The sequence below is a fragment of the Leucoraja erinacea genome, chromosome 21 (assembly GCF_028641065.1).
Source record: "Leucoraja erinacea ecotype New England chromosome 21, Leri_hhj_1, whole genome shotgun sequence".
NCBI lineage: Eukaryota > Metazoa > Chordata > Chondrichthyes > Rajiformes > Rajidae > Leucoraja > Leucoraja erinaceus.
Window position 1 is genome coordinate 17,945,262 of NC_073397.1, and position 13,597 is coordinate 17,958,858.

Sequence of the window (13,597 nt, forward strand, 5' to 3'; positions counted from 1 at the left end):
GGTACTGGCCGCCCCACCGCTGAAGGGATCTACAGGAGGGAAGGGAGGGAGGAGGAGAGAGAAAGAAAAAGGGAGAGGGGGAGAGAGAGAGGGGGGAGAGAGGGGGAGGGAGGAGAGAGAGAGAGGGAGAGAGAGAGAGAGAGAAAAGAGAGAGACAGAGATGGAGGGAGAGTGAGTGAAAGAGACAGAGAGAGACAGAGAGAGAGAGAGGGAGGGAGTGAAATGGAGTGACAGGATGAAAGTACAACAATTGTTCTGCACAACTTGGAATTGTATAGCGCCCTTGACATAGTAAAATAACTCACAGCGTTCATGAAACAGGAAGAGCAAGGAGCAAAAGCAGCACAAGGAACTGCAGATGCTGGTTTACAAAATAAAACACCAAGTGTCTGAAATGGCACCAAAACCTGCCGACTCTTGCATATGGACTCAGTGATCTGTTTCTATGTATTATGTACTTATTGTACTTACGTATGGCAATAATCTTACTGAATTGTATGCATAAAGAGAAGTTGACTGTACCTTGATACATGATAATAAAGGAACCGTTGAACCATTGACCGATTGGAAGGAGGACACAAAGTGCTGGAGTCTCAGCGGCCAGGCAGCATTTCTGAAGAAAAAGAATAGGTGACGAAAGAAACTGAAGGCGAAGAAAGGCCAGAGCAAATCAGGGACGTTGGAACGATCATTGAATAGGCCGCTCAGAGGTCCGATGACAGAGGGGAAGAAGCTGTCATAGAGTCTTACTGCATGGAAACAGGCCCTTCGGCCCAACCTACCCATACCGGCTAACATGTCGCATCTACACTAGTCCCACCTGCCTGCGTTTGGCCCATACCCCTCTAAACCTGTCCTATCCGTGAACCTGTCTAAATATTTCTTAAACGTTGTCATAGTCCTTGCCTCATCCACCTCCTCCGGCAACTCGTTCCATACACCCACCATCCCCCTTTGTGTGAAAAAGTTATCCCTCAGGTTCCTATTTAATCTTTCCCCCCTCACCATAAAACATAAGTGTCCTCTGGTGCTCGATTCACCTACTCTGGGCAAGAGAGCTTGTGCATCTACCCAATCTATTCCTCTGATGATTTTGTACACCTATAAGATCACCCCTCATCCTCCTGCGCTGCAAGGATTAGAGTCCTAGCCTGCCCCACTGTGGCTCAGGCCCTTGAGTCATGGCAACAATCTTCTCTGCACCCTATCCAGCTGAAGCCCTGTCCCTGAGTCTGGTGCTTCTTGGGTTACGATATTGTAAGTAAAGATGAGTAATCAATTCTTTGTCTTTGCTCCATTGTATTTTTAAGGTGAAAGCAAATTGAGAAAGGATTGCCAGATGCTGCCCTCTGCTGGCACCAGCCTGAACCATCGTGAACCATTCGTCAATCTGTGAAATTAGTGGGGGCCGACCAGAAATATCACCCATCCTTTGTCTCCAAAGATGCTGCCTGACCTGGTGAATTACTCCAGCACTTTGTGTCTATCTTTGGTATAAACCAGCATCTCGTTCCTTTTATCTACACTGTAATTAGTTGTTGGGTTTAGTTTAGAGATAGAGCATGGAAACAGGCCCATCATCCCACCGAGTCTACGCAGACCATCGATCACCCATACACCAATTCTACATTGCCCTACACACGAGGGGCAACTACACAGAGGGCCAATGAACCAACACGCCCACACATCTTTGGGTTGTGGGAGGAGACTGGAGCACCCGGAGGAATCCCACAGGGAGAATGTACAAACTCCGCACACGCAGCACCCGAGGTCAGGATAGAACCCGGGTCTCTGGCCCTGTGAGGCAGCGGCTCTACCCGATGCACCACTGTTCCGCCCTTTTGGAAAGATTGAATGATGGAAAGAGACCCTTGGGAGAAGGGAAAAATTCTATAGGAATCTGAGGAGCAACATTTGCAATCAGAGGGTGTTGGGTGTATGGTACAAGCTGCCAGAAGGAAGTGGTTGAGGCAGGTTCAATAACAACCTTTTGAAGACACTTAGACAGGTACATGGATAGGGAAGGTTTAAGGGAAATTGAGCCAAATGTGGCATGAGGGACTAGCTTAGATGGAGCATTTTGGTCGGATTGGATAAGTTGGGTTGAAGGCCCTGTTTCAGTGCTGCATTGACTATGACTCTCTCAAAGTGTTTCACAGTCAAGGAGGTACAATATGTGCTGTATGCATTCAATACTCAATCAGGGATTGTACTTATATATGGCAATAATCTTACTCATCTGTATGCAAAAAAAGAATTGCACTGTGCCTTGGTACACATGATATAATAAATAACCATTGACCATTGGTAGTTGAAGTCAAGATAATTCATTGGGGACTTCATTAGAGCTGGTTTTGGCCTTATCTCTAGCTCGAGATCAATGCCCTTCTTGTCTTTAGTGGTTGCCTTCAAGTATTCTCAGAGGGTCGAGTTGACCCCAGGCTGTCACTGCCTGTGTGACTTAGTACCACGGAGGTCCCCTGCAGTCCATCCACAACCAATTACATTTTAAATTCTACATTTATTATTCTATATTTGTCACAATTCATTTTGGAGCTGAGTCTAAATAAATGATAAGCACTAATCCCACAATATATAATGCGCATAACGCACACTAATGAATGAATAATGAACGTGTACAATGGTCTCATAAACACCAGAGTGGTAATATATTGATAGAGTAACCAAAATATAATGACGGTCATAGAATACAGAATCATAATGGACCACAATGTAATAATAAGTTGGAAAGGGTGCAAAACATCTTCACCCGACATGAAAAATCACTAATCCTTTTTCCCCAGAGATGCTGCCTGACCCGCTGAGTTACTCCAGCACTTTGTGCATATCTATGATATAAACCAGCATCTACATCCAGAGGAAACCGGGGGAACGTGCAAACTCCACACAGACAGAGCCCAAGGTCAGGATCACACACGGGTCTCCAGTGCTGTGAGACAGCAGCTCTACCCGCTGCGCCAGTGTGCTGTGGAGAGTACAGCCGAACCAAATGTAACATGGCCTCCCAACTCCTACACTCAACGCCTTGGCCAACAAAGGCAAGCATGACATGTGACGTCTTTGTCATCGATTTTCGGGGAGCTATGTATTCGTACCCCAGGGTCTCACTGCTCAACAACACTTCCCAGGGTCCTGCCATAGCAACAATTAAATAGAAACATACAGTCATAGTCACACAGCATGGAAACAGGCCCTTTGGCCCAACTTGCCCATGTTGACCAACATTCCCCATCTACACTAGTCCCACCTGCTTGTGTTTGCCCCATATCCCTTTATCCTATCCATGTACCTGTCCAAATGTTTCTTACAAGTTATAATAGTACCTGCCTCAACTACCTCCTCCAGCAGCTCGTTCAATATACCCACCACCCATGGTGTAAAAATAGTTACCCCTCGGGTTCCTATTAAATCATTCCTCCCACCTTTAATGTAACAGCATACTAATATAGTTACATTTTATAGCCATGTAATCATCATTTAATACAATCATAATTGAGTACCATTGCAATGGAGTAATATATATGAGCATCAGTAAAGCAATGACAGTAATATAGGGGTCTGTATAAAGGTAGTACCTGTATGATGACACAAGAATGTAGCTGTATCAATCATTCAATTTAAACCGCTCCTCCAGGTGCTTGTTATGTGATGGACTGGTCTCATTTACAAGCTTTAATAACCATGTAAATCCCTTCAGGAAGTAGTCAGCATCTCCTGAATGTTGGCAGAGCTTATATTCCAACCCTTGCACTGGGAATTGGTTCCATGTATAAATCATCATCAAACTAAAATGGTGCTCTCGTGAATTGTTCTTTCTTTTTTAAAGAAGACACAAACTGCTGGAGTAACTCAGTGAGTTAGGCAGCATCTCTGCAGGACAAGGATAGTCGATGCTTTGGGGCAGGACCCTTCTTCAGACAAGCAAGCAGAAATGCTGCCTATCCATGTTCTCCAGAGATGCTGCCTGACCTGCTGAGTTACTCCAGCACTTTGTGCCTTTTTTTAAAAAAAAATAAAAAGTGCCGGTCATTTAAAATTGAGGTAGATACATAGAAACATAGAAAATAGGTGTAGGAGTAGGCCATTCGGCCCTTCGAGACTGCACCACCTTTCAATATGATCATGGCTGATCATCCAACTCAGTATCCCTTACCTGCCTTCTCTCCATACCCCCTGATCCCTTTACCACAAGGGCCACATCTAACTCCCTTTAAATACAGCCAATGAACTGGCCTCAACTACCTTTTGTGGCAGAGAGTTCCAGAGATTCACCACTCTCTGTGTGAAAAATGTTTATCTCATCTCGGTCTTAAAAGATTTCCCCCTTATCCTTAAGCTGTGACCCCTTGTCCTGGACTTCCCCAACATCGGGAACAATCTTCCTGCATCTAGCCTGTCCAACCCCTTAAGAATTTTGTAAGTTTGTATAAGATCCCCCCTCAATCTCCTAAATTCTAGCGAGTACAAGCCGAGGCGCGTCGAAATGTCTTGGAATCACACAGTCATAGAGTCATATAGCATGGAAGCAGGTCTTTTGGCCCATTTTGTCCATGCTAACCAAGATGCCCCATCTAAGCTAGTCACAGTTGTCTGCATGCGGCCCATATCCCTCTAAAACATTCCTATCCATGTACCTGTCCAAGTGCCTATTAAATGTGATAGTACCTGCCTCAACTACCTCATCTAGCAGCTTGTTTCATATACCCACCACCCTATGAGTGAAAAAGTTGCCCCTCAGGTTCATATTACATCGTGCTCCTCTCAGCTTAAACCTATGTCCTCTGGTTCTAGATTAGTCAAAGTCAACCTCTCCCTGTAGCTCATGCTCATACCCTCGAGTCCTGGCAACATCCTCGTAAAACTTGTCTCCCCGTGAAGGCTGGTGAAGACCAGATCTTTAGTTATATTTAAGGTGGGTATTGGATACATATTTGAAAGATTGAGGAAGTGGGAGTTATGAGGAACTGGCACAGAAGAGGCCCTTGTGGCTCAGTCAAGGTCCTATTGAATGATGGGACAGGTTTGATGGGCTGAATGGTCTACTCTTGCTGCTGTTTTCTCATTTAGAGATACAGCATGGAAACAGGCCCCTCGGCCCACCAAATTCACGGCGACCAGCATTCCCCGTACATGAGTTTTATCCGACACACTAGGGACAATTTACAACTTTACCGAAGCCAATTCACCTACAAACCTGCACGTCTTTGGAGCGTGGGGGGAAACCGGAGCACCCGGAGAAAACCCACGTGGTCACAAGGAGAACATACAAACTCCCTACAAAAAGCACCCGAGGTCAGGATCGAACCTGGGTCTCTGGCACTGTGAGGCACAACCTTTACCGCTGCGCCACTGGGTTCTAGTGCAACATATCTACTGTCTACCTATGCGGTATACGCCAATCCATGCCAGAATCCTCATTCACCTGAGCAAACATTGAGAGGAATCTGCAATTCTCTCAACCTACATGCAAGTGGGGGGTTTGAGTCTTGTTTGGGGGAATGTTTGCGGTCAAAATAATTTCCTTTCAACAGAGTTGAAACTTTCCAATAAAAAGGGCTTTATTTATTGACAGAAATATTCTGAGGTTGAGGTTGTGAAACAGAGCATTCATTCACAACTCTTACTGCCCATGGTCTTGGAGCTGATTTTTCTGCAGCCAAAGTACACAGAGAGGGTGAACATCTCGGCAATAAATCATGCTTTCGCAGAATGTGTGAGTGCACTTTTTTTTTTAACAGGAGACAGATTTTGAGTGTGTTGGAAGGAACTGTAGATGCTGGTTTATACTGAAGACAGATACAAAGGAGAATGGGGTTGAGAGTGGAAGACAGATCAGCCATAATTGAATGGCAGTGTAGACTCGATGGGCCGAATGGCCTAATTCTGCTCGTAAAACTTAGGAAACTTGTAAACTTATGAACTTATAACCAAAGTGCTGGAGTAACTCAGCAGGTCTGGCAGCATCTCTGGAGAAAAAGGATGAGTGACAGTTTTGGTCGGGATCCTTCTTCAGACCTGGACCCTTTGTCACATTTATACTTTGAGTGTGTTGGTTTCAGCTATTCGGACAGCCAGTGTGACCATATTGACAGTGAGTGTCCAACACTTGTGAATACGACGGAGATGAAGGACAGGGGGGGTTGACGGGGGCTGTGTGTTATGGCTGGGATAACATAGAACCAGAGTGAACGTGGGATCGATGGTCAGTGTGGACTCTGTGGGTCGAGAGGCCTGTTCCCATTCTGAATCTCTAAACTAGACTAAGCTAAACTGTATCTCTGAAGTAACAAGAAAGGTGCAGCTGGTAGGGCTACTCTAGAGACCTGGGATCGATCCCGACTTCAGGTGGTGTCTGTGTGCGGAGTTTGCACGTTACCCCTGTGACCGTGTGGGTTTCTGCCGAGATCTCTGGTTTCTTCCGACATCCCAAAGACGTGCCAGTTTGTAGGTCAATTGTCCCTCCGGGAAATTGCCCCTAGAGTGTAGGGAGTGGATGAGAAAGTGGAATAATGTAGAACGAGTGTGAACGGATTATTGATGGTCGGCGTGGATTCGGTGGGCTGAAGGGCCTGTTTGAATGCTGTATCTCTAAACTAGAAAGAGCAGCACAATGGCACAGCTGGTGGAGTTGCTACCTCACAGCACCAGAGACCCAGGTTTGATCCTGACTTTGGGAGCTGTCTGTGTGTGGAGTTGGCACGTACAGTATGCTCGTCCCACGAGCTGGAGTGTAGTCCCGATCTTCCAACCTACCTCATGGGCCAGCGGTCCTCCAGGAGCCCATGGACCTTTACATCAGGCCAGAAGTTGTATGGTCACCATTCCCCACGTTGCCTTTATGTTCTACTCAATGAGCTGAACTGAGACACCTCTGTAGTGGGGTGTGAGTTTTTGTCTTCAGATAATCAGTCAAAACCTCTGGGATAATGGCTCTTATCCATTAGGCAGGAGAATGGGGTTGAGGAAATATAGATTGATCAGCCATGATTGAAGGGCGGGGTAGACTTGATGGGCCGAATGGCATTCTTCTGCTCCTTCAATTTACAAACTTATGAATTCTTGTGTACCATGCAATCTGCAGGGCTGGCCAGTCACCAAGGAGAGCCGCTATTGATCACTGGCATCCCCCAGCAGACCCCTCTGTGACAGTACATGTAACATTGTTCAATACTAAGCATCGAAAGCATGAACCAACAGATTCAGGAATCCCGGCTCCCGGGATGCGCCGCAGCGATGGCAGAGGGCTCCCGGGAAACCCCGCAAAGCCGAAGGAAGAGGGAAGAAGATATGAGGCCGTCACGAAGGGCCCCCATATCTGAGAAGGGATGTGGTGCCGTTGGAGAGGATCTAGAGATTTACGAGAATGATCCCGGGGATGATTGGGTTGACATACGACGAGCGTTTGATGGCACTGGGCCGGTTCTCACTGGAGTTTAGAAGGATGAGGGGAAAACCTCATTGAACCCTACTGAAAAATGAAAGGCCTGGATAGAGTGGATGTGGAGAGGATGTTTCCGCTAGTGGGAGAGTCTAGGACCGGAGGCCACAGCCTTAGAATAAAAGGATGTAACCTTAGAAAGGAGATGAGGAGGAGTTTCTTTATTTTGAAGGTGTGGAATTCATTGCCACAGTCAATGGATATTTTTAAGGTGGAGATTGACAGATTCTTGATTAGCAAGTGTGTCAAGGGTTATGGGGAGAAGAAGGCAGGAGATTGGGATTGAGAGGGAAAGATAGATTGGCCATGATTAAATGGTGGTGTGGACATGAGGGGCCGAATAGCCTCATTCTGCTCCTATGTCTTATGAATACATGAAGGAAGTCCCGGCTGGGCCGCCAGTGTCCACAGGCAGAGGGATCTGGCGGGCCGCTGCCCGCAGTGGGGAAGCCCAGAAGCCATCGAGCTCGGCTCCCAAAGACCAGATAGCCGTGGAGGAGGAAGCCACTGGTGGTGATGGACATGATTAGTGGAGAGGTAGGAGAGGTATTGGGACATTGCCTCCAGCGCCCACCTGGTGGGCTGCAGGAGGTGCCCCCCCTCCCTCCTACCGGGACACAGAGGCGGTCGGGCGAGAAGAGGGATGTCAGTTTGCGGGACGAGGGCAACGGAGGAGGCCCTGCAGTGGCCTGGGGCTTTCCTCGATTGGGAAACGCTCCAGTACATCAAGCGCGTGGACCGAACTTTAGACTTTTGTAAGTGGCGCTAAAATATGGTGAACCGTGCATGTGTGGGCTACGCAAGTGTACAGTGTACACGTGACAATAAATAACCATTGAACAGCGCCTTCCCCGCTGTTATCAGACCACTGAACAATCCTCCCATAAGTTAGGGTATAATCCCGATCTTTCAACCTACCTCATTATGGACCTTGCACTTTTTCTCTATAACTGTAATGCTTTAATGTTGTCACATTACATTTTGCACTCTGGTATTTCTCTGTTTGCGATACCTGTTGTACGTGTGTGGTTTGATTGTACTCGTGTAGAGTGTGAAGTGATTTAACTGGACAGCACACAAATAAAAGTCTGCTTTATCACTGAATTTTGGTACACGTGACAATAAACACCAGTCTCAATACCAATATACAAGGTGAAACCGCAATGCATAAAGAGGAGGTGTGCTTAGTTACTCCAACACTGGGGAAAATCCTTCTCACTTTCCCACTTAAAGAGGGAAATAAACCTTGTGAAACTTTGGAAACAGAAAGTGCAGATGCTGGAATCTCGATCAAAACACAGAGTGCTGGAGTAACTCAGCAGGTCAGGCAGCCTCTCTGGAGAACAGTAATAGGTGACGTTTCTGGTTGGAATCCTTCTTCAGTCTTTCGGCGTGAGGGGAGGGAGAACACAAATGACTCTGCACCGAGGTCAGGATTGAAGCCTTGTCTTTGGAGCAGTGAGGTGAAAAGCCACAGCAGGAGGGTACAAAAGCCACAGCAGGAGTGCAAATTCTAAGCAGCTCCATGAGTACAAATTCCAAGCAGCAGGGTGATGGGAGGAAACATCTCATTTTGTTTATTGCACATGTTTTTATTGAATGTAATAGGCTGTATTTATTGGAAAAAATGTTTTAGTGAGGTCCATCATAGATTTGTGAACTGTTTATTTATCTTGGGATCCTGACACTCACACTCTCAAGGTGCTATTTACATTGTGACGGTACTACACTAGGGAGATTTAACAGTGGTGACGGCAGGAGTAGATGATACCCAATTGCCAAAGGGAGTATAGTCTGTTCTGTACGGAATGCTAACGGAAGACTCAGTGGGTTGGAATAAGTTGACATTTGCTGCTTCATATTATCTTCTTGCATTAAGATGGACACACCCCACCAAACGCTAGCAACCTCACTCGCGTATCGTACAGTAACCCCAGAAACACTCCCTCTCCCATAGGAGGTACAGAATGAAAATGCACACCTCCAGATTCAGGGACTGTTTCTTCCCAGCTGTTATCAGGCAACTGAAGCATCCTCGAACAGTCCTGACCTCCCATCTACCTCACTGGAGACCCTCAGACTATCATTAATCGGACTTTATCTTGCACCAAATGTTATTCCCTTCATCCCGTATCTGTGCACTGCGGACGGCTCGATTATAATCATGTATAGACTTTACGTTGACTGGATAGCACGCAACAAAAAGCTTTTCATGCACCTCAGTACACGTGACAATAATAAACTAAGCTAAAGTGGGAGATCCTGCATCAGATACAACAATAAAAGCAGAAAATGCACAGCCTACCCAACAGCTAAGCTTAGAATGGCAGGTGATCACCATTTCAGCCATTGTTGGTCATTCATTTAGACATTTTACTACATTAAAGATGCTATATAAATGCTGATAGGTCTTGTTGTTGAACTAACCTTCAACAGGGAGCTAGCTCATTTGTATTGGGGCAGTGATTTCATCATCAACTAGGGAGTCTTCTAGGATAATTGCTATAGAGTGTGACCATCAGCCACTGGTTTAGATCGCATGGATATATTGAGTGAAAGGTACAGCATGGAAACGGGCCCTTCGACCACCGAGTCCACGCCGACCATCGATCATCCCTTCACACTAGTCGTATGTTATTCCACTTTCGCAGCCTCTCCCTACACACTAGGCACAATTTACAGAGGGCCAATTAACCTACGAACCCGCACGTCTTTGGAATGTGGGAGGAAACCGGAGCACCCAGCGAAAACCCACACAGTCACAGGGAGAATGTGCAAACTCCATACAGACAGCACCTGAGGTCATGATTGAACCTGGGTCTCTGGTGCCGTAAGGCAGCAACTCTACTGCTACACGCCACTGTGCCACCCCATTCACCAGTACTTAGTCTAGAGTCACCCATGCCTGGTTGGATCAAGTGATCTTAGAGTAAATGCTCTGAGACTCGCTTTCTCCACCACGAGAAATGGGACAGACTGGATGGGTATTTACCTGCTGTTCACGAACCAAACTATTTCCTTTATCAGTCTGTGCATTTTCAGTTTTTATTTCATATTCTCACCAATTTCTAAACCCCCTTTTGAAGCAAGCCTCAAGTCCGTTGCTCATTAACCCATTGCTACCTTCCCTCTTGTGTCCGGGCAGACGTGTGCTATTCAACCCCTTGTATCCATTGACTAATGTGTCGTTTGACATGTCTACATCTTCAAACAGTTCGTATATCGCATGCACAGGCACAATATGAAAAGAGAACAGATATACATCTTGTAAAATTATCTTGTAAAAACATTCCTTTACTGTTAAATATTTCGAAGCAGTAGAAAAAAGGCATCCTAAATGAATATTTTCTTTGTAAAAAATAACACTCAAAAACTGAAACGACATGTGGAGCTAAATCAATTTTAGCGAGTTAGAAACACCCCTGATGATGTGACGATGGTGGCGATGGACTTTTACATTTCATTTCACTGATCTGATGGTGCGGCTTTCCAAATCTTCCAGCTTGGCAGTCATCTGGGCTAGTGTTTGAAGTCAAGGAACATTAGGAGCTCAGCTCTGGAGAAAGGTGTAGTGATAAACACAAAACACTGATAGCCATTCATTCCTTCCTGCATCTTACCATAGAGTCACAGAGTCATAGGTTTGTAGAGTCATACAGCAGAGAAACAGGCCCATCGGCCCAACCTGCCTATGCTAACCAAGATGCCCCATCTACTCTCTGGAGAAAGGTACAGCAGTAGCTATTGAAAATGTTGGTTAAACACAAAACACAGATAGCCGTTCATTCCTTATGTGTCTTACCATACGGTAGGCGGCGCGACTCTCGTCAGCAGCGGCCTCTGCAGCCCGTCCGCATTTTTATTATTTTTTGTCTATGTTTATATGTAGTTTTTGTTATTTTTTGTTGGGGTGTGTGTGTGGGGGGTGTGGGAGGGAGGGGGCAACTTTTAAATATCTCCCTGCACGGGAGACCCGACCTTTTCTTGTCGGGTCTCCATTGTCGTTGGGGCTGCAATGAGGTGCGGCCTCCAACAGAAGAAGACCGGGGACTCTGGTGCCGACTCACCTCACCGTCGCGGAGCTGGCCGAGTCCAGAGCGGGTGGAGCGGTGATGGAGCGCTGCTGCTGCTGCTGCTGCTGCTGCTGCTGCTGATGCGGAGGCTGCAACTGCGGGTCTGCGGACGGCGGCACCGGGAGCCCGCGGGTCCCTGGAGGGAGACCGCTTTTCAGGGCTCCTGCAACGGCGACTTCTCCCGCCCGAGCTGCGGGGTCGAAGAGCTCCTGGAGCGGGGCCTAACATCACCGCCCCGCGCGGCTTGGAATGGCCGCGGGACTCTGCGAGCGCACGCCGGGGGCTACAACATCAAGACCCGGTGTGCGACCTTGCACCACCCGGCGTGGCTTTAATGGCCGCGGGACAATCGCCATCGCCAGCCGGGGGCTTTGACTTTGACTCTGACATCCAGGGGGAGGGGGGGGGGAGAGTGCAGTGATAAGTTTTTTTTGGCCTTCCATCACAGCAATGTGATGGATGTTTATGTAAAATGTAAATTATGTTGTGTCTGGGGTCTATTTGTTTGTAATGTATGGCTGCAGAAACGGCATTTCGTTTGGACCTCAAGGGGTCCAAATGACAATTAAATTGACTCTTGACTCTCTTGATAGAGCTATATGGTCGTAGAGTCATACATCATGGCAACAGGCCCATTGGCCCAACCTGCCCATACTGACCAAGATGTCCATGTACACTCTCCCACCTGCCCACATTTGGCCCACATCCCTTCAAAGCTTTCCTATCCATTTACCTTTTCAAGTGTCCTTTAAAAGTTGTTACAGTACCCGCCTCAACTACCTCTTCTGCAAGTTCGTTCTATATACCCAACTGTGGAAAAAGTTGGAAAAAGTTGCCCTTCAGGTACATAATAAATCTTTCCCCTCTCACCTTAAAGTTATGGCCTCTAGTTTTTAATATTTCTACACTAAGAAGGTTTTCATTATTTTATTTGTGGGAAGTCCCCAATGTAATTGAATTATTTTGTATGTGTGGCAGTCCCATGTAATGGCACCCATTCCCTCTCCTTTAAATCATCTGCTTTTTGAAACCCATGTATCAAAAACCAATTCGATCTTCTTCTCGATCATGCCTTCTCCGAATGTTTGTCTTACTTGAGACCTGGGACCTCAATAGGACACAAAATGTCCCACAGTCCAATAATGTGGGGGTGGCACAGTGGTGCAGCGGTAGAGCTGCTGCCTTACAGCGCCAGAGTCCTGGGTTCGATCCTGGCCTCGGGTGCTGTCTGTACAGAGTTTGTATGTTCTCCCTGTGACTGCGTGGGTTTTCTCCGGGTGCTCCAATTTTCTCCCAAATTTCAAAGATGTACATATTTGTAGGTTAATTGGCTTCTGTAAATGATCCCTAGTGTGTAGAACTGTGCCACGGGCGATTGCTGGTCAGTGTGGACCCGGTGGGACGAAATGCCTGTTTCCGCGCTGTATCTCTAAACATAGAAACATAGAAAATAGGTGCAGGAGTAGGCCATTTGGCCCTTCGAGCCTGCACCGCCATTCAATATGATCATGGCTGATCCTCCAACTCAGTATCCTGTAACTGCCTTCTCTTCATACCCCCTGATCCCTTTAGCCACAAGGGCCACATCTAACTCCCTCTTAAATCCAGCCAATGAACTGGCCTCAACTACCTTCTGTGGCAGAAAATTCCAGAGATTCACCACTCTCTATGTAAAAAATGATTTTCTCATCTCGGTCCTAAAAGACTTCCCTCTTATCCTTAAACTGTGACCCTTGTTCTGGTCTTCCCCAACATCGGGAATAATCTTCCTGCATCTAGCCTGTCCAACCCCTTAAGAATTTTGTAAGTTTCTATAAGATCCCCCCTCAATCTTCAAAGTCTAAAGTCTAAACTGGTAGCCATGTGTTGCTCAGTTATGTCTTGTCTATATTAACTTTACTGCATGTACCATTTGACCTGATACTCTCATACGCCTGCCTACACCAGTGAAGGATATGTTTTTGAGAGAATCCTTCTAACGCCGAGAGTGTGTCTTGCTGGAATGCTACCAGAGTTTCACATGCACATGGGTTTTTAATTGTTTCCTGTCCAATAACTTCCTCTG

The 13,597-nt window shown here is 46.6% G+C and overlaps 1 protein-coding gene across 1 annotated transcript in view; it reads right to left on the bottom strand.

Moving 5' to 3' along the window:
• Nucleotides 1-8,536: 8,536 nt before the first annotated feature.
• The window catches only part of matn4 (matrilin 4), a 40,128-nt gene continuing 35,067 nt past the window's right edge, over nt 8,537-13,597 (bottom strand). Inside the window, exons 12-13 of the mRNA XM_055652277.1 lie at nt 13,490-13,594; nt 8,537-10,981 (exon numbers count right to left, since the gene is read on the bottom strand). Of these exons, the coding sequence (XP_055508252.1) occupies nt 10,920-10,981; nt 13,490-13,594 (167 nt within the window). The 3' untranslated portion in view covers nt 8,537-10,919. The remainder of the gene's footprint in view (nt 10,982-13,489; nt 13,595-13,597) is intronic.